At 40.5% G+C, this 19,242-nt stretch overlaps 1 protein-coding gene across 5 annotated transcripts in view; it reads right to left on the bottom strand.

The window, feature by feature from the left end:
* map7d1a (MAP7 domain containing 1a) overlaps positions 1 to 19,242 on the bottom strand; it is a 39,116-nt gene that overhangs the window by 9,354 nt on the left and 10,520 nt on the right. The window contains exons 2-12 of one of the 5 annotated variants that reach the window (XM_042222353.1): positions 13,573 to 13,773; positions 10,905 to 10,973; positions 10,254 to 10,274; positions 7,613 to 7,776; positions 7,218 to 7,329; positions 4,529 to 4,633; positions 3,350 to 3,472; positions 3,084 to 3,205; positions 2,849 to 2,979; positions 1,234 to 1,472; positions 433 to 709 (exon numbers count right to left, since the gene is read on the bottom strand). In XM_042222353.1, coding sequence (XP_042078287.1) covers positions 433 to 709; positions 1,234 to 1,472; positions 2,849 to 2,979; positions 3,084 to 3,205; positions 3,350 to 3,472; positions 4,529 to 4,633; positions 7,218 to 7,329; positions 7,613 to 7,776; positions 10,254 to 10,274; positions 10,905 to 10,973; positions 13,573 to 13,773 — 1,564 coding nt within the window. Of the gene's footprint in view, positions 1 to 432; positions 710 to 1,233; positions 1,473 to 2,848; positions 2,980 to 3,083; positions 3,230 to 3,349; positions 3,473 to 4,528; positions 4,634 to 7,217; positions 7,330 to 7,612; positions 7,777 to 10,253; positions 10,275 to 10,904; positions 10,974 to 13,572; positions 13,774 to 19,242 lie in introns of all 5 variants that reach the window. The other 4 variants (XM_042222351.1, XM_042222354.1, XM_042222352.1 and 1 more) reach the window with 4 other exon arrangements.

Raw genomic sequence — 19,242 nt, 5'->3', positions numbered from 1 at the left:
CAAATCAGTTTCCAGGGAGTAAATAGTTACTTGCTGTGGTCAAAATCAAAAATGGTTACACATCTGGAGATAATGCAGAGTCATTCATCTTGAATATGCTTGGATAGTCCATCCAGCCCTTCATGATTTGCCTTACATGTAACCATTTACACAGAATTTGCCCAGAAAATAGCCAAATGTCCAGAGTGGGTTTATTCTGCTGCATAAACAACTACTACTCTATATCTACAGCTTCTTCCTCACAATGATATGCAAAATGTTGTTTTTGCCCAAGTATTTTTTTATATTTATTCCCACTTATAACCTTTTGTACAGGTTTTGGCATAGCTGACAAGAAAAGGAGAATATTACATAGTTCAAAAACTTCCCACAGCTTACAGGAGTTGCATAGTCACCGTTTTGTCTTTGCATGCATTTTAAAAACCAGCTGACCTCTCTTTCTCTTCCTGTTCGCGGCGTTCCTGCTCTTCCCTCTCCCTCTGCTCTCGGGCCTGTCGGCGTTTCTCTGCCAGAATACGAGCCGCCTCTTCTGGGTCATTCGTGCCTGCCATGGGCTTAGCGGATGGAGAGGGTGCAGGTGACACTGCACGCACAGAGGGAGAGGAATTGGCTGGCTCGGGCAAGGAGGAAATGGCGCTGGCTGTGACTGGTGTGCCTGATGCATTGGCAGTAGCTGAGGATACAACAATGGCAGGAGCCACAGGGGAACCTAAAAGAAATAACAGTATTGTAAGCGGAGAGTCACAGAAATGTATTTGCTTTCATAAAGAGATGCCTGTTAATTATTATTAAACTGTAAACAACCACAGCCATTCACCCTACAAATGCAGTAATTATATATTTAAGACTGATTAGCACAGCCTCTTAGCTTTGTGCGAGAGAAGACCCCGACCACGATCTCTGTGTGGCTCATTCAGTGTGCGCCCTTTATTTCCATGACTAATTACGCTTGACGGTAATCTTTGACCACTGTTTCAATTTCACTGCATGTGTTTTTCTGTTCAGTCACAGGCAGAGGGAATCTCTTTGGGAAGACAATAAAAATAGAGAGAAGCTGTTCATAATTGAACTATGTCACCAGTCTGCCACAGGGCTAACACAGAGAGACAGAGACAACCATCCAAACTCACTTTGGACAATTCATTTCACTAACTGCTTGATTTGATTGAATTGATTTGAAATTAATTATAGTCCAGTCTGAAGGACATGATTATCACTCTTTTTTGTACTCACTCTTTTTCTCTTCTGGGGTGGCTGGCCTATGGGGCTGTCTCACTCTCTCAAGAGGGGCAGGTGAAGAGGTCCGGTGGTCTATCCTGGCAGGGGTCCTGGCTCTTTTGGGCCGGGCCTTCGGGGTCGACGGGCTTCCGCGTGCTGACGGAGGCTTGGGGGAGGCAGCAGGGCTGGGAGAGGCAGTTCTGCCCTTGGGTGTGGCAGGGGACGCTGGCCGTTGTCTTGATAAAGGACTAGGACTGGAAAAAAGTAAAAACAAAAGCTGAAGGATGGAAAATTGTGTCAACAGTTCTCAGCGTTGTTCTCTCGTACCACATTATATATTTAGACCTGGCTTGAAATGCTTAAAATGGCACATGTCCTTAAGAAACTCTGACATCGGCACAGGATCTCAGCAGTCAAAGCACTCAAACATTGCATCATGCCTTATAGTGCATTATCAGTTAGCATCCCAGCAATGCAGCACTTGGAGGAACAACATCCATTATGCTGAAGATTTTTTTCCCCCTTGAGCCTCTGGCGCTGACTGCTCTGCCAAGCTCTTTGCTGCCTTTTTGTTGAGTCAAAAGAAATTGATTTTTTTTTCTTCTTTTCTATCCCTTCTGTCATGGATGTCATTTATTCTGGGACCAGGGGATTAGAGGGTAAATTCTTGGGTATTCACTCAATGGATATGCTCAAGCAATGCATGAAATATGAAGTCTTTGCAGCACAGACCCAAACAAACCCAGTCATTGACCAGAAACAGGCTGCAGGTCAGGTGCATCCAAGGCTAATCTGGTTTACAATGCAGTTTTTGTTTCTGCGTATTTAAAAGAGTAAAAAGGGTGCGTTATTATAATTTAGATTTCTTAACTGGTTCTAAGGTTATGGAATAATGTAAACTTTAAACTGAGATGGTAGCTTTGACATTTTGACTTTACATGGGGGTTGGAGCTTTTTGCTAGGTTTCCCAGAGGCCAGACATTTATTGAAAATGTTTAGCATTGAACTCAGGTTTCTGTGATTTATTTTTGTGTATATGTGCCAAATGTGGATGCTTCCACGCATGCACTACATGGTCCAGGGCCTGGATTAACTGGTTAGCAACATCTGAACTTTAGTAGTATATATGGTGAATATTTTAATCCACCGATAAAATAAATAAGAATAAGAATATATGAAATTGGCCACCAAATATGCTTAACTCGAGACTGTTGCTGATATGCTGACTATCCAAGAAAACTCTACTGTAAATAAGTTGCATGCTAGCATGCTATCCCCTCACTGATTTCTATATAGGTATGCTATACAGTCTGTTGAGTCTTTATTGTTAGCTTCATTTTGTCTTTCGTTTTTGTAATTTCACTGGATTATTCTTCATCATAAGTTATTGATAGCACCAGTTAGATGATTAGATGATTTACTAACAGAAGATTGATCTGTGAGCTGATATCTGACTAAAATGTGAAAAGCTTAAATTTCTCTGTTTGACTCAAAACTTGTTGATATTCTTTTGACATTTTGTAACTAAATGGAATAAAAATGTTGCACTGCAGCCATAAGATATATATAACTCACAGTACTGATAGTGGGGAAATATTCAAGCCAATATTAAATCTGTTAAGTGTTTTACCTTGGATCAGGTCTATTTGTCATACTAGGTAGAGACTGTCTCTTCTTCAGCACTTTTTCTTTAGTGATGGCACTTTTTTCCATTTCATTCTCCCTTTCTTTGTCTTTCTTTTCCTTCTTGTTTTTATCCATCTGTATAAAGATGGAAAATATCAACATGCAAAGCAAAAAGAAGCAGATTTGTAACGGCATATAGATTATATAATAATGTCATATAGGTAATTATGCAGACTTACAGGTGTGGAGCTCCGCCTGCGTTGACGCTGGGTGATATCTGGTGAGCTGGACGTCACCCTCCAGCGGTCAGAGCAGCGGTGGTGTGGCTGATGGCCACACAGGGTCAACGGACTTGCTGAGGCTGAACGAGGGCAGAGAGGAGAGTCTAAAGAACAGAGCAACAAATAATTAAGCCTTGCCAACATTTATATACTAATAGTATTCACTAAATTCACACTGACGGCAACAACTCATTTGAGGCTTTTAAAAAAAGAAGAAAACTTACGACCGTCTTTTCCATTTGTGAGGACACTAGCAGCACTGCGGCTCCGGGCGAGGAAAGAAAGAGTTGGTGTCATCAGCCGGTCGACTATGCTGCTCTCCCACGGACTCAACGCAAGGCTGCGCGCTGCAAGAAGGAAAAATAAAACAATTCAATTATCTCCAAAGATACATGATAATGGGATGCCGTGAACCAGAGGAAGCTTTGTTATATCTCAGCTCACATTCATGGTTAAACGGGAAATGTTACTCCTCACCCAACACCAAATGTAAAGTGTAGAAGTGTAGTGTAGAACTGCATCTGCAATCCATAAGAACCATACAATAAACCAATAAAACACCAGTACCACTTAAAGAAGAAAAATAGGCCAGTATATGTGTCCACTGTAACCTTGACCTGCATGGGTATGACCGAGGAGAAGAGGGGTTATTGGTAATTCTTTTGTAGACAGCCTTGTGCACAAACGGAGAAGAAGCAGAATCGTGCGTCTCATTTGGGTGTAAGATGTAGAATGAGTAAGGTTTGGGATTTCTAACTGTGATGGGAAAAAAGACAAGTGAGGAAGTTACCCGTCGATTTGTTTTCTACCTGTACAGAGGAACAGTACCTGCTCCGAGGAGAATACATTAAGAAAATGCTGACTCACTGACTAACTTTCTTCTCTGACTGTGTAGAAGTATGCAGTGGCCTTGTTAACTGTAGAGCTATAAAAAGCTATACTCATCTTAAGCTTGGAGACACAAACTCGATTTAAAGAAATCAACAAAAACCAATTAAATCAATAAAAACATTTAAGACAAAAAGACGGCTGTGATTCAGTACGTTATGGTGACAAATGGACACAAAAGGACTGGGCACATCAGGAATGAAAAGGCCATCACCACACAATTAACCAACCAAAGGACAGTAAAACGCCACTAGGAATACTCCCATATCAAAATATGAGCATGCAGAGCATGTCAAACAAAACCACAACCCAAAGTTTGGAATGAAAAAAAAAAAACTTGTGATTTTTGGAAGATGGAAATGGGTCAAATATCAACCATCAAGCAAGAAGAGGATTGAAATCAAAGGGGAAGAAGTAACTGAAAAAAGACAATGATGGACGGGTTCGGTAGTGCTGGCAGTGTCAGAATGATGGACATTTAAAACAGGAGCGGGGCATTCCAGATGTAGCCTTACTTCTGTTGGGCGAGTTCCAGAGCGTGGCGGAGGACTTGGAGAGTCGCTTGTTTATAACAGAGTCCACGTGTTTGGGCAGGTTGACCGTTGAAACAGAGCATCTGCCTAAGAAGCCAAGAGAGCGCCACACAGATGTTCACACAGGTCACATGGTTTGAGAAGAAGATGTGGAGCTTGTGTGACGTCATGGGCTATGCTGAGGTGATGCCTTTACAAATTTATACCCACTCACTGTAAAGGCAACGACACCAAGTGTAATCCATCCCAGTCCAAGGCTATTCTTGTGTGCTGACCGCACAATACCATCCATTGATTGTAAACATGCACACGGGAAGAGATCTGTTCACCTCTGCAAGCCTTCAAGTGTACAGACAGACCACCCGTGGCACAAAACATGCATTTAAAGAATGGTATTTCTTTGTGGATACTCTTAACAAAGTGTCACATAACCAAACTCTAACTGTAGCACAGTATTATTACTCTTACAATCAGATATTGTTTCTGCCAGCTCAATAAAGTGGAAGTGAAAGAAATATTATTTTTGTTTTGCTTCTTCTTGTTTCTTTTCCAAATAACTCTGTACCACTTCCTCTGCACAGTTTCTATCAGCACAATTTTGTTGGTGAGCAAGTAACTCCAGTAAAACTACCACCAGTGATGTTTGTGCATTCTTCAACGTAACCTGGACATGACTTCAATTTAAAAAGTTATGTTAATTTTCAGGTGTTAAGAACACATACACTAAATTTGATACAACTTATAAGCACTCAGCCTCAATTTATATAATCTAGTGCAAACAACTCTCATAGCTACATTAACTAACTAAGGCAATATCTGCATTTATCTACTATTGCAAGTCAAATATAGTTGGAACCTTTAAAAGCCGCCTCTTCAGGCCACTAAAACAAACCCAGTGAAAAGAATGGCACATTAAATACAACCCTGACAAGGAAACATGTGATGGGAAGTGGCTACAGGGAAATGTAAACTAATTTCAAAGCTGCTGACGTAAACTGGCGCTTCAAAAGAGCAACCATCCATGTGCAATACTTGTATCTGTCCCAATTTCATATCCCTTAAACACAGTCCAATCGATGGATAACCTTCTCTTTCTCCAAATGACTTGGACAATTTAGTGGTCACGGAGGTGCAGCATTAAAGTCGGCCGAGCATGACTGTGGGTTTAAACACACAAATCCAGCACATGATGCAGTATGCTCTTTGATTGAGGCTAAGATGTATACATCTGAGCATTTCCAAAGGACAAAAACAAACAAACATCTAGAGCTCTCAAATGTTCCACTGGCGCCTATTTACACTTGTTTACTGCCATCATCTGACCGACAGCAGGCTGGTGAGTGAGGGAGGAAAAGGAGATTGGTTTGAGTGTCCATAATTCCCCTGGCATATGGCTGAAGCGATTACATGGCATGAGATGGAACATGGGACATTTCATGTTCACAGGAGCTCACGGTACAGAAGCATTCATCAAAGTGTACCACCAAGGCTCTGATCTAATTGGCTGTTGGACTGTCAAGACACTTATTAGACCCAAATTAAGCAACTGCATATAACAAATTGAATCTTGTAGCTAGTCAGCGGTGCCGTGCTACTTACTGCAACACACATACACTTTGTGCAATCAATACAGTCTGGTCACGATCAGTGGCTAAGAGCCGTGTAACAGTGTATTCAAGAGGCAAAACAGTGTGTACTGACAGAAATGCGTTCAAGGAGGAAAAGCGTGACTGATGTAGTAAAGACATATCCAGTTTAAAATATAACAGAGTACTGCTGGCATCATCTGCCTGTCATAACACTGCAAATGTCTAAGCTATTGATTACTGCTGGGAATAAGAAGCAGGCAATAAAATTTGTTTTGGTGTATCATCTGAACAAGGTGATAATGCACCAATTTCATACTGCAGCACATCTAAATGCTTTGGCGGTGTTACCGATATGGTTTCATACTATCAAATATTTGTTTGGTGTTAAATCCATCAAACAAATATTGATGTCTGCTCCACCAAGAGAATGTATGCCAATGTAAAATTGACCACCACGCGAATTGGAAAACTATAACAGCTGTAATATTTTACAGGCCAAATGACCAACTTTAGCAGAAAAAAAGAGAAAGCGAAGGAGAATTTGATGTGCAATTATTTTAAACTGCATCATTAAAGCAGGTCTGTTATCTGTTTCTTTATTTTGTCATCTACATAATGTTGGCCAAAGTTTGAAATGGGATCAGCCAACAGCCCAGACTTCAGGCTGCTTTAAACTCTTAATTTGATACAGCTTTTCTGCTACTCTTTGCTATGAATGATGTCATTGACCACAGATATCTTTAATAGGGCCATCTCAGACACACGGTTCTGAGTGTGAGTGTAGATGACAAACCCAGCTGCTTTTCCCATCTTCTGTCTATAAGAGGCAGCCAATCAGAACAAAGCTGACTAAAAAGGAAGAGAAAAAGACTTCAAATAGTTTGTTTCAAACAGCAAATGAAACAAACAAAGGTTAATAGGGACCATTTTGAACAATGATCATGCAAAGTTGCTATAGCTGAAACATGAAAGTCCCATTAAAAAAAAAACAGATCCAAGTATAACTGATATAAGTAATACTGAGGCCAAATAATTTTCTCCTCAGAAAAACTACATTATCTAGGAGGCACCAGTATACTCACCCTCTTTCTGGCTTGAGTTCTGGCTTAGTGCACCAGCCCACGACCATCTCTGCTGTCGGATTTCTGCCCACGTCTTCTTTGTTGACCTGTTGATGGCCGCCTGATACCGTTCCTGAAACAGATACCAGAACAGATATCAGTCTTTAGCATGTGAATTCATTTTAAGTCTATATGGAGGGATGGCATGTATGTCTGTGAACTGAGCAGCCTGAATCCTGTGTAGCTGATGAGTCCCTGACGAAAATCCTAAATCCCTAAATTGAAACTAGCAGCTGACCTAGTTCAGGTGTTCTCCCAAAGACAGAGAGCATTGAAATTTCACCTTAAAATCTAGCAGTCATCATTTTCAAAGGTGCTGAAACATCACATTACATGTATTGCTTTTCCAAACATACTTTGTTTTTCTCTAGTTTCTGTTTTTGTCTCTCCTCCAAGGCCGTTCGCCGCTTTTCCGCCTTGATCCGCTGCTCCTCGAGCTTCCTGCGTCGTTCCTCCAGCTGTTGCTCCCTGAGCTGCCGCGCCTTTTCCTCCTTCTCCAGCCACTGGGTCTTTTTGGCCGCTAAGAGAAGGCAGATAATATAGTCAGGAGAGAAGATATTTTCCAGTTGAGTGCTGAAAAAGTAAAGTCCTGTCTCCCTCCACTGTTCGATCAGAATAATATATAACACCCCAATTCTACTCTCTTTGAGAGTCACTACTTGGCATGTTGGGAGAAAAAAAACCAATAATCCCAACATTGAAGCAATCCCAAAATCAAGCGACTCTGATGTTTTACATTACATAAAGCAGTTTTTGAAAAAGAAATGTTGCTCTTCGCATCAGACCTCTTTTTGAGTTTGGAAAAAATAAATTCAATACTGCATAAAACCAAATTAGATGGATGCAGGACTTCTGAACTGACATTTTTATGTCATCGTAATCGCATACAGCTTACACTTCAGCTTCAGTAAACCACACACTTTGATATGGAAATCACCTCTTTGTCACAGAGCCATTCAAAAACAGCGTGAAGGAGGCTTTTGCAGCTGCCTCTGTGTACACAACTCTTCGTACTTCTTTAAACTACAAACCTCCACAAACAATCGGCTTTTCAAAGAAGTAAAGCTTTGCGCCCTGAAGCACTTGATGCACCAAAATCAACTGATAGTGGATTTCAGACTAGAGTGATGGATAATTGCAGAGGCACTGGAGGCTAGGGGATCTGAAATTTATAAAAGTTATACTGAGGCCCTGCATGTCAGCATCTTGCAGAAAACACTTCTAACTGCTGCAGTGCATATATCAGAGTTCGATGGCCCCGATTTGAGACGTACCTTAACTCTACCTTCCACGGACTTAAAGCTTTAGGGAACTTTAAGTAGAGCACAGTGGAAACTGTTTTATAATTCACCTATTGTGCAGTGATGAGACGAGTAGGGGGAGGAAATAGATCCCAGCGCCTACAAATGCAGTTTTCCACATCCAGTTTTTCCTCCCTTCTCAGAAGGGAAACCTTTAGGTCACACAAGTGTTTCCACTCTTTCCATGCAAGTCAGGTCTGTGACATTTGATGATTACGTTTTTAAATTTGATTCTCTCACAGTTGCAATGGTTCTTCAGAATATAGGTGTGGGTTGCAGGAGGAAATGAGCTGGATACTGGCTGGGGTCTTGACGGTTACAGTGTACCAGAGTGACACTGACATTCCTCAACTCTCTCCTGACAGTGATCAGCGCTGACAAGCAGCATCTAGACCTGCTACAGTATGGCCATTAAATAGTCATTGCCAAAGGGCTGCGCTAACCCTGGTACATTAAGTATTTATACCTCCTCACCAAAGATGGACAGGGTATGAGAGTAGCATCTATCTATGCAACTATAACAGAACAAATCCAACAGCAGATGAGCTCGTATATGTAGATTTTTTTTCTACTTATACCTCTGCTACTAGAAATGGTTCTGGCGATATAAGATCCCTTAAGCTGATATTGTAAACACAAGCTTTGGCAGGATCGCATCTTTTATCCCAAGCTGGCTGAGAGTATTAGATCAGACCCCTACCATCTGGCGTACCACGGTGATCACCCAATTAGACTGATCCACAGTATGAAGTCTGCTGACCTCATCTTACTGCCATCCAACACAAATTTGGATTAGACAGCAAAGCTTTACAGAAAGTACGAGTGTGACAACAACTAGCTTTAAAAAAAGAACTGCGTTGTGTGACTTTCACGCAAGTATCGCGGTGCGTACAGGCTGGGTGATATACAACTCGGCTCAGTATCTGAACACTATTTTACATATTTTCCCTTTTAAGAACATTTTGAACTTTTTTGGTCCTGTTTGGCAACATAAAGTTGTTGATATATAATTTCACAGCCAAGATAAATTCGGCAGCAAACCATCAATTCATCCAGTAAGATGATTATCATGGTGGTTTTGTGGCTTGGTGTTTGTACATTTTTTTTTTAAATCCAAAGAGTTTTGTGGTGACTGCTGTTAGAACATGGATAAACAACAGTCAGTGTAAGGGTGGGCTTCTCGTCACCCACAACTTCCTGTTAAGTAACAGGGTTTTCACACATAAATGATGGTTTAGTGAGTACATGATTTTTGTTTAAGTCATATTTATGATGTTCAGAGAAAGGGAGGGTGAAATTTTAAATTTTTGTCACAGGAAAAGAGGAGGATTAAAACAAGAAACATGGGGATTAAATAAATGAAAAGGCTCTAGGGCTGGGTTTTATTACCAAAAGTCAATATGCAAGTTTTGTCTTTGCAGCACTTAACTTGATATATATATATATATTTTTTAAGTGTAATTATGCTTTAAAAATTTATGAAAAAGCTTTATTTTTGTTACACTATTACTGAAACAGTAGTCATTATTCTACATGCTGCTTGTCTTTATAGGCAGGATCATTGAGCTTTTGGTGCATTCCCCAGCTCTAGCTTTTACTACTGAACTTTATTAAGCTGAAACTGAATGATCAAAAGGGGTATTCATTGGCACCACCACCACCACCACCACCACAAAAACACAGGTGAGTGGCTTACCTTGCAACTTGCTGAGCTCTTCTGCAGGAGTAAAGGGTGAGAGAAAAGATAGAGGCAGCTGTCAATCATGCAAAGCAGTGCATGGCAAGTAGGCAAGTGATAATGTGAGAGCCACGTGTTAAACAAAAAGAGAGACAACTCATAGGTGCTGAGAGAGCTGTGACATTTCTTGAAAATGCATCAGTGTAAGTTGGGGCACTTTCTCGGCTTTCACAACTCGTCATAAGTTATAAAAGTTATAAAATATTCAGCCCCATCAACGTGTACGTTTTTGTCATTCGTGCAGCATTTTTGAACAATGTGATGTGTATCAGTTGAGCTAAAGCAATGGTTTTGTTCATACAAAAACAATAAATAAGCGTCTTGATAGTGCTCAAGACTGTTTCAGCATGCATGCAGAAAACAGATGCTCACTTGTCTCTGGTAAAATGGTGGCTTGGCTTTTACTGATTTTGGCCCATTTTCTGTAGAAGTCCAAACTACCTTTTTATCCTCTCCAAGTGTCTGTGTGTATAATGTTGAGCATGCCTTTTGCAGCCTAAAGCCAACCCAGTAGCCAATCAACTGCTAACAACCTCCTCCACCCTAACACCAGGTGGAGCTCTCTATCCATTTAAAAGAAATGGCCTCCCACCCCTGGTTTTTACTTACCTAGATATTTCGCTTTCTCCTCTCGCCGCTCTTTTGCAAGCTTCTGCCTGTCTTCTGACTTCATGGCATCTAAGATTAGAATGAAGGCAGAAGAAAGAGGATTAATGATAGGTATCACCTTGCATCATCCAAACTGATTAAATCATCTCCAGACACTTTATATATTGGAAATTGTGGTTATTATATAGCGTTTTTCTACTCTACTTGGGGACTCAAAATGCTTTATCCAGCATGTCTTATTCACCCATTCTCTCTCTCTCCCTCACACACACACACACACACACACCTGCAGATACTGAATCATTCAGTATCTGCAGATTTCTAGCATTGCATCTCCCAGTACTTAAAATGATACCTATTTGAAACACACCTACTAAGATATCAGTTAAAGCCGACTAGTCAAGGGCACCTTTTGAAGATATAGAGAATACATCATTTAATCATAAGTTCTACAACCTTCTAAAAGCCCCACAGAAAACCACTCCATTTCAAACCATCCTCAGCTGCAAACTGACTTGAGGCATCAATGATGCATCTGACCTCATATAAATAGAAATGCAGTAAATGCCTTCTTCACTGCTATAAAGTCATTGCAGCGATGGCTTTTTAATCTCTAAATGGCTCCACAAGAAAATCCATGGCATAATGCACTGACAGGAAACTTACTGACTGACTGACTAATATCACAATTTCAACACTAATGCACAACCTAGGGCTACAGATAATGTGTATTCTATTATCTAGATTAAGATACAACAGGAAAAAATTAAGAAAATTCTGCCAGCAAGCCAATCCCATCAAAATAGAAGCAGCAGCATGTGGCAAATACCAGAAATCTCGTAGTGTGGGTGACTTGAATATGTTATAACTAAATTATATAAACACAGTAATTTAACTTTTCGGCATGTCTAGTGAAAAATGCTCAAACAAGCCAAAGGCACACTTTGTCTTGGTATGTGAGCCAAAGAATATATCAATAAAGATCATTTACAACTAACAAAAACAGTCAGTGGAACAGTGTGTTGAGATGTGGTTGGTAACCCATATTAAATTAACACTTATAGTTGATGTTAAAACAGATTTAAATTGGGGAAAGGTTAATTATTTTTTTCTGTAATTGCATGTTTTTTTCTCAACAGTATGTATGCAACTCATTTCTGCAGACTTTCCAAATGAATTACTGTGAAATACCATTTCTACCACAGCCAACATACCCTAGTACCACCCACTGAGAACAGTGACACAGAAGGCATTCTTGAGCCTTTAGTCTACATCATCCTCCTCGATCTTTACGGTCCAGATGTTCAGCATCAATCACAAAGGAAATCACTCCTCAGCAACATCGAATAGGGGGAGGTGTGAATCATGAAGACGAAAACAATCTGCCATGCAGCCTCCCCTAAGAACAACTCCTGACCTACATTGATATTTATAGTATGTTGGAAATGCCATGTGCGTGGCCTTGGTAAGTGTTGCTTGCTGATGTTCGCAACTCACCACCATGTTAATCATAAAGTCAAATGTACAAGGTGTCCAAGAGGAAAACAGACTGGCCTAGAAAATACTACGAGGTGCGGCATCTGAGTTTCAGACTGTTCACGCTTGCTCTTAAAATGTCAGTTCTGTTATTTCTTTGGCTCCGATCTTTATAAATGGAGCAGCGCAGGATATACGGATTACTGGGGTAGTAGTCAGGATGCAAGAAAATGAGCATGCTTAAGAGACTTTCACTAAGATAACAATTTGGCCTTTGCCACCATTAACATCTGGCATAATCACAACACTGAAACAAACATTGCAAGAAGCGACGCAACCAGAATCTTTTGGACAGAAGTCAGACTGAACCGTCTAGCAAAACTGTTTAAACAGCAAAGGCAGTTTCCTTAAAGAGTCATTTGCATGATAGCTGTGTGTAAGGTGCACACCTTACATAAAGTTTGGAGACCCAGGACAGGGCAGACTTTGGCAAATAAACCAAGAACTCTCAATGAGGTATCCAGCTGTGCAGTATTTTCTAAGATTGGGAGACACCTGGAACTTGTGGGGGTGTAGTCCTGTCACTTTACTCTAAGAGAATAAAGATCATGACCACAGTAAAATATTATTAGCTGAAAAATAAAAAGAAATAAGGTTGGGAGTTTTTTTTAAAGAGAAAGGCACTTCTTGTACAGAGTCCTAGTGGAACAGTGTGGAACATCTACAGTGCAAACGGCACGTAAACCTCAATGCCTTCTTGGAAAAACTCTTTGAAATGGAAATTTCAATATAGGTTCCATCTGCAGACCGTTCATTGGAGATTAGTGCATAGCAGTGATCACCAATAGCTATCCACTTACCAAAAGCTAATTTGTTCATATTCTGCAGAGATATTTTCCATGCTAATATAGTTCAGGCTAAGCTGTTCTCACATAACATAACATCCTGTGCAGCGACTGTTCCAACACATAAAGATAACCTACAGCAGCACTATTGGATTTTGCTTTGTGTCTGAAAGCCTGTGGTCACTGTGACTCCAATACTGGCCAAAGAGAGCTGAGTTCACTCCAACTTAATGCAAAAGTGTAATTATACCATTACCAGTCAGCCAAATTCAGCCTCCATTCATTTTAAGCAGCTAAATGCTATCTAAGGAACACCTCAAAAGATAAAATCTTTCATTTTTGCTCACCTCGTTTTGACTTGAGGGCTGGTGATGCTGGTGACGCAGGTGATCGAGAGATAATGTCAGATTTTGAAGGGGTCGTCCGTCTTCGGTCTGTATCTTTCTTAGCTGGAGGATCCATCCTCTCGGTGTTGTCCGTCTTCAAAGGACTGCTTTCTCCCTCTGGATCAGGTCTCACAGGGTTTGTGTTTAGAACTGGGCAGGGAGCTGGTGGAACAGAAAAATACAAAATAAATTTAAGTTAGTAAATGAAGAGCCAAAAGGTAACAGGAATCCGTAACTCAACCTGTTTATCTTCATTCCATGTACTACTGAGCCTATGAAGTAGTTCAGTGTGCATGATGTAAATTTCTTGAAGTGGGAGGTGGAGCCGACTGATGGGAAAGGATCTTTAAGAACAACATTCTCACCACCGAAAGAAAATAATCCAACTGAACACTGCAAAAGTAATGAGTGAGATGTCTCTGTTTCTGTACAAAATTCTTCCAAAGACTGAAAAATATTATCAATTGCAGAGATTGCACCATTTGTCAAGAAGCACGAGATGATAAGTCCAAAGCCTCCTTTTCTGTCTCTACACATAATAGCATTTCTACTGTGCTACCGATTTATTGACAGACTGGCCTGTACAAATAGCCTGAGTCTCTGGCAGAGCAAAACACTGTAATTGCTTTTTGGCATCCTGACGATTCTATTGAGTCACTGGAAAACAAAATCAGAGTAATCATCTATCCAAAAATGGTTAAACTTCCTGTTTTTAATGAAAACGACTCAGGAGCACACAGTTTAGGTTCAGCAGTCATCTGTAGATTTTTTTTTTTTGGGGAAGGGGGCTGGGGTGGCCTTTTAGGGCGGCAGCTTCACTAATAGCACTATGACTCACATTTGGCAGGCTGCTGAACTTGAATCTCTAACTCAAACATTAGTTTGCCCAGGCTTTGACGGTCAAACAAAGATCCTCATGGCAGGGACACTTGGCTTTGTCCACTCAGCACTGTATCCCTGCACTCCCCGTGGAACCATGTTGGGGAACAGTGTTTTCTGTATAGTGTCTGAAGGTACACACTGGGGCAACATGCTGTAAATTATTCAGATTTATCCAAAAACAGCACAGACAGTTGGGGGCTGTCACACGAAGACAGTGAGTGCGCTGAAGATTAACTATAGAAATGCTGTGCTGTTCAACAGTTTGCACAGAAAAGGAACAATCAGCAGCGAGGCCAATTCTGTGCAGCTTCAAAGGGAATTGATCAATTTTTGTGTAAACTGTACAGTGTGCCTCTTAAGCCTTAAACGGACTGTGGAACTCAATGCGCGCACACACACACGTCTGTACGTCTGCTGCCTTGTCCATAAAAACCTGAAAACAGTCTGTATGGATGAGTGTCATCCAAGAGCGTTGGTCAACCTTCAACTACTGCAACTGCAGACACTTGGTAGAATTCAAAAAGTAATAAAGACATAGGGCAGAGGTTGTCTGAACTCTGCTTGGCACATAGGCTATGTAAGCAATCTGGGAAATGAAGCCTGTTGCTGATGAACCTGAACTGCACAAAGGCTGACAGGCAGTAAGAGTCTATGAAAGAGTTCAGCTGGGAGACAAGACAATGCAATTTCATTGTCAGAGCATGCCACTATTAAATAAGCATTCCTCGGGCAGTGATGTGCTGTGACAGAGAGGGGCCATTGTTGTGGTCTCTGCATAGCAACGGGACAGCAGCCAAAACACTGCAATGACAGTGAGAGCGGAAAGGAAGAGGGGGATGGTGGTGAGATAGGCGGAACGTAGACGATGAGCACTAAAATCTGTTCGGTGCAAGCCTGCGTAAAAAAGGAAATTACGCAATGTAATACAACAAGAAGGGATATTTTTACTGGATTTGGTCAGGTTAAATCATCCAGATTATGTCTTTGCACAGAAAACTATTCTTGTGATTTAGTAATCAAACCCTGCTACATTTTTTTGCTACACAGAACCTCAGGTGTTGCACCACTGTGAAGTCTCAGGTGATGACGTGAAGTCTCAGGTGATGACTCACACAAACCTTATCTTGGAATTTATCATCTGGCCCTTTTTTCTCACACATCCCAGAGGGCAGATATGACAGCTAGACTACCAAACGTGGCAGGAGCTGGTACAGCTCTAACATTATACTCTGTGAGCACTTTTCCATACACCTGGGAACTGGAACCACAAAGAACTAACTTGTAGGACTGTGTTTAGCTGGTGACAAGGTTACTGTACTGTTCATTGGCAATGCTGAAGAGAGTGAGAACATAGAATACTCTGTTGTGTAGGTGGTAGTGACAACGAATAGGAATGAAACCTGAGGTAGAAAAACTGGATGGGAGTTGAGGGAGAGGACTGCTGCTGTGTATCAAGAGACTGAAACAAGGGTTGATTGATACAGCGCTCCTTCTGTACATAGTTTTTGTAGACCTGCCATTTCTTCTTTGAACCCCATTTGTTCAGTTTTCTCAAATTTAAGGATACTGCACTCTCTGTCAAGATATGTGAAATTTGTGGCTAATAGCTCTTGGGAATCATCTTAATAGTGCAAAAAGGCTATTTTATCCCCATCACACTATTTTTTGTACATTCAAAATGGAAATGGAAACAAATTATGTGTTTTTGTCAAAGGGTGGTAGTTGTAATTGGTGTACACCCAACACTGCTTCATCCCTTGAGTTGGGTGCCTTTTTATGCTTGAATGATTGAGTCAGTAAAGCTAACTCACAAAGTAAAGCTGCATATTTGATTTGGTAGATTTTTATGCTGCATGTCCTCCCTTATGCAACCCCCAAGAGATTCATCTCTCCGTCTGGGATCGAACCATGGGGTTTTTTGGGGGTTTTTTTGCAAGGACTGGCCTGAAAATTAGTATTAAAAAAAAAAAAAAAAAAAAAAAAAGCAGCCTATGTCCAAAGAAAACTTTAAAGGTTTTTCACAAAGCTTGAGTAAGTATTGCTCAAGGGCACTGAACAGATAACAAGAAACCTTGGCTGCTTGGAAATAAAATATATAGAAATGAGGGTTAACAGAGTTTTGCACCATACTGTATATGTCGATGGTTCTGCACTAACTCACTCTGTCAAAACTGCATATAAACACAGGGGACACAAAGCCAGGAACCAAGGATGCACACAATGAATTGTGAAGCGGTGCACAGAGTGTCGGCACAAGTTTGTTCACAAGTATCCTCCACTTATCACCTTCAATATAAAAATGTCAAAGACGTCTGCTAAGTTAGTAGTTACGTAATTGCTCTACTTTACGGACTATTGCATGTCTTTAGCTGACAGTAATGGGTGCCGGTGCATTTGGAAAGCTGTCCATGCAGTGACCCCTAAAAGCAAACACGACGGGGACACACTAATGTGGTGCTTTGAACAGGATGCTTGAGTAATATTTGCACAGATGAGCTAAATGCAATGACGAAACGCATGGCACTAATCTAATTCTGCAGTTTACGAATTCGGTGTTGTAAATGTTCTGAAACTGGCTTGAGCGAAGCTAATGAAATTATCTAGCTCTTGCACAATGAAATGTTCTCATTTGGAGCATTTATATGTGAAATCATTGCCAAAAGACAATTATCCACTTAATTCTATTACATTATGACTCACGTCATGGTGTCTTCAGAACTGTTATTTCGAAGAGGCGACATAGGTAAATGTGCCTTTTTTTTAACTTTTCAACGGCAAATGTTGAGATAAGGATGTCTTAAAAAGAAAAATAAATAAAATACAAAGTTGTGTTTAATGGCCAAATCATTGCATTTCATATTTACTTCCATTTTAAACATCTTCCCAACTTTTTGGGGGACAATAACAGAGAGACTCTACCACCTAAGGTTGTTCTTAATTAACCTATAACTACACCCTCTCTGTATTTACGTGGCAGTTTCCAACAACCGAAAGCCATTAGACCACCTGCTTGTCACTTACATTATTCATAAATCAATGCACATCAGCTTCCTCTGAGAGGCTGGAGTCTCCACCAAGAACAAACATGGAAAAACACTTTGGTCCATCTTATTATTGGAAGCGCAGAGAAAAAAAATACACAATGCTTGGGTCATTATTTCACAAGCCTGATAAAATCTCACACAGGATGCTGACTGCGGTGTGTACCTCTAGCATCTCTGTCAATGATTCAGCTTTGTAGTATGAGCATTCAACCCCACATAATATTTATCTTTATTTGTCTGATAATCCAAAATCTCTCATTGATTTTATCTGACAAATCTGGGGCTACAAAGAAAATCATGTTTAAGAGCAACAAAAAGACATAATGTCCTGGTGTGGATGCTTTGTTTTGTTCCCCTGCATATTATATGGGCATGAGAAAACCAAGAGACTAAAGTAAAGTGGGTCAGAGGCCGTTCGGGAATCTGTAGCATGCCATGTATGATTCGGTTGAACATACAGCTCAACCGCATCTCTGTTACCCCCATCAGGTCTCCTCTGTGGCCTCTCTAGCTGCAGGTGTTGAAAAAAGCCTACTGCACCAAGCTGAAGCACATTTACATTTAAAAGTGACAGAATGGCACAAAGTATCTATAAGAATTGTCAAAAAATGGTAAAGAAATCCCTGCAGAAGTGCGTGTATGCACAGATGCATAAGCACAGTGTGGGAGCAAAATGACAGGTTGAGAATCAGCAGGTAATTAGCAGAAACTCAGTCCCATTTTTCAGTTGGAACCACAGCATGAAACTTCAAATGTTGAGTTGGGAAAGCACAGAGCACAGCATCTAATGACGTCCATTGTACATTCACCCCCAAAGCACAATTACAAAGGAATTTAGCGCTTTACAGTTCGACTGAAGATATTGTGGGTAAAGAGCCAAGTTAAAACTGGGGCAACTGGTTCTACTGCCACACCAAATGTGATTAAGCATAAATCCAATTTCACAGCATATTACTTTGTTAGAGCAGGTGTATAAATACCCACGCCACAGAGCCCTTTTTCCACCTCCTAAACAGTCACATCATAAACTGCAATGCAGAAAAATCCTTCCAGGTTAATTATTTCAGTAACAACAGACTAGAAATAATTTCTTTGTTCAAACAATAAAAAATAACTATTGAGAAATGAAGCAGAGGTGAGAAAGGCTTGTCCTTGGAACAGCCCTTTGCATTTCAATGAAAATTCTTTTTTCTTAGCACAAATATAAAAACCACAGATTCTGACAGGCAGACGTGTTTGTACTCTCAAATAATATACCACACAGCTGTTTATTTCTACCTGTTCTAACCTCACAGGGGAACTATGATCCAGGATAACAAAAAATTCTATGTAGCAAAGCAAAACACATGACTCACTATATGACAGAGTCAGCAAACTGCACAAACAACAGCACATTCTTATGGCAGCGACTGCTCAAGGAGGAATACTTTCGGCCAGGAAGAGCTGTAAAACATATAAATATGAAACTCTGGCAGGCACTCCTTTGTGAGAAATGCATCAAAGTAGTGGAAAGCTTTAAACATTTTCTTGTCATCCCAGAGCTCTGCCAAAGTTTTTGGCAAGACACAAATCAGAGTAAGAATATAATGGAAGATTTATGAAGCCAAGAGCTTTAATCCTATGTACATCCCTATTGTGCCAAACAGATAAGAAGAAAAAATGGCCAGTGTTAACACCACCTATAAAATTGACTAAAATACAAATA

Source organism: Haplochromis burtoni, unplaced genomic scaffold (genome assembly GCF_018398535.1).
Source record: "Haplochromis burtoni strain Fernald_Lab_line unplaced genomic scaffold, NCSU_Asbu1 Contig_84, whole genome shotgun sequence".
NCBI classification, from domain to species: domain Eukaryota; kingdom Metazoa; phylum Chordata; class Actinopteri; order Cichliformes; family Cichlidae; genus Haplochromis; species Haplochromis burtoni.
Note: the sequence above shows the minus strand (reverse complement) of the source record. Positions and strands in the feature narration are given on the sequence as shown.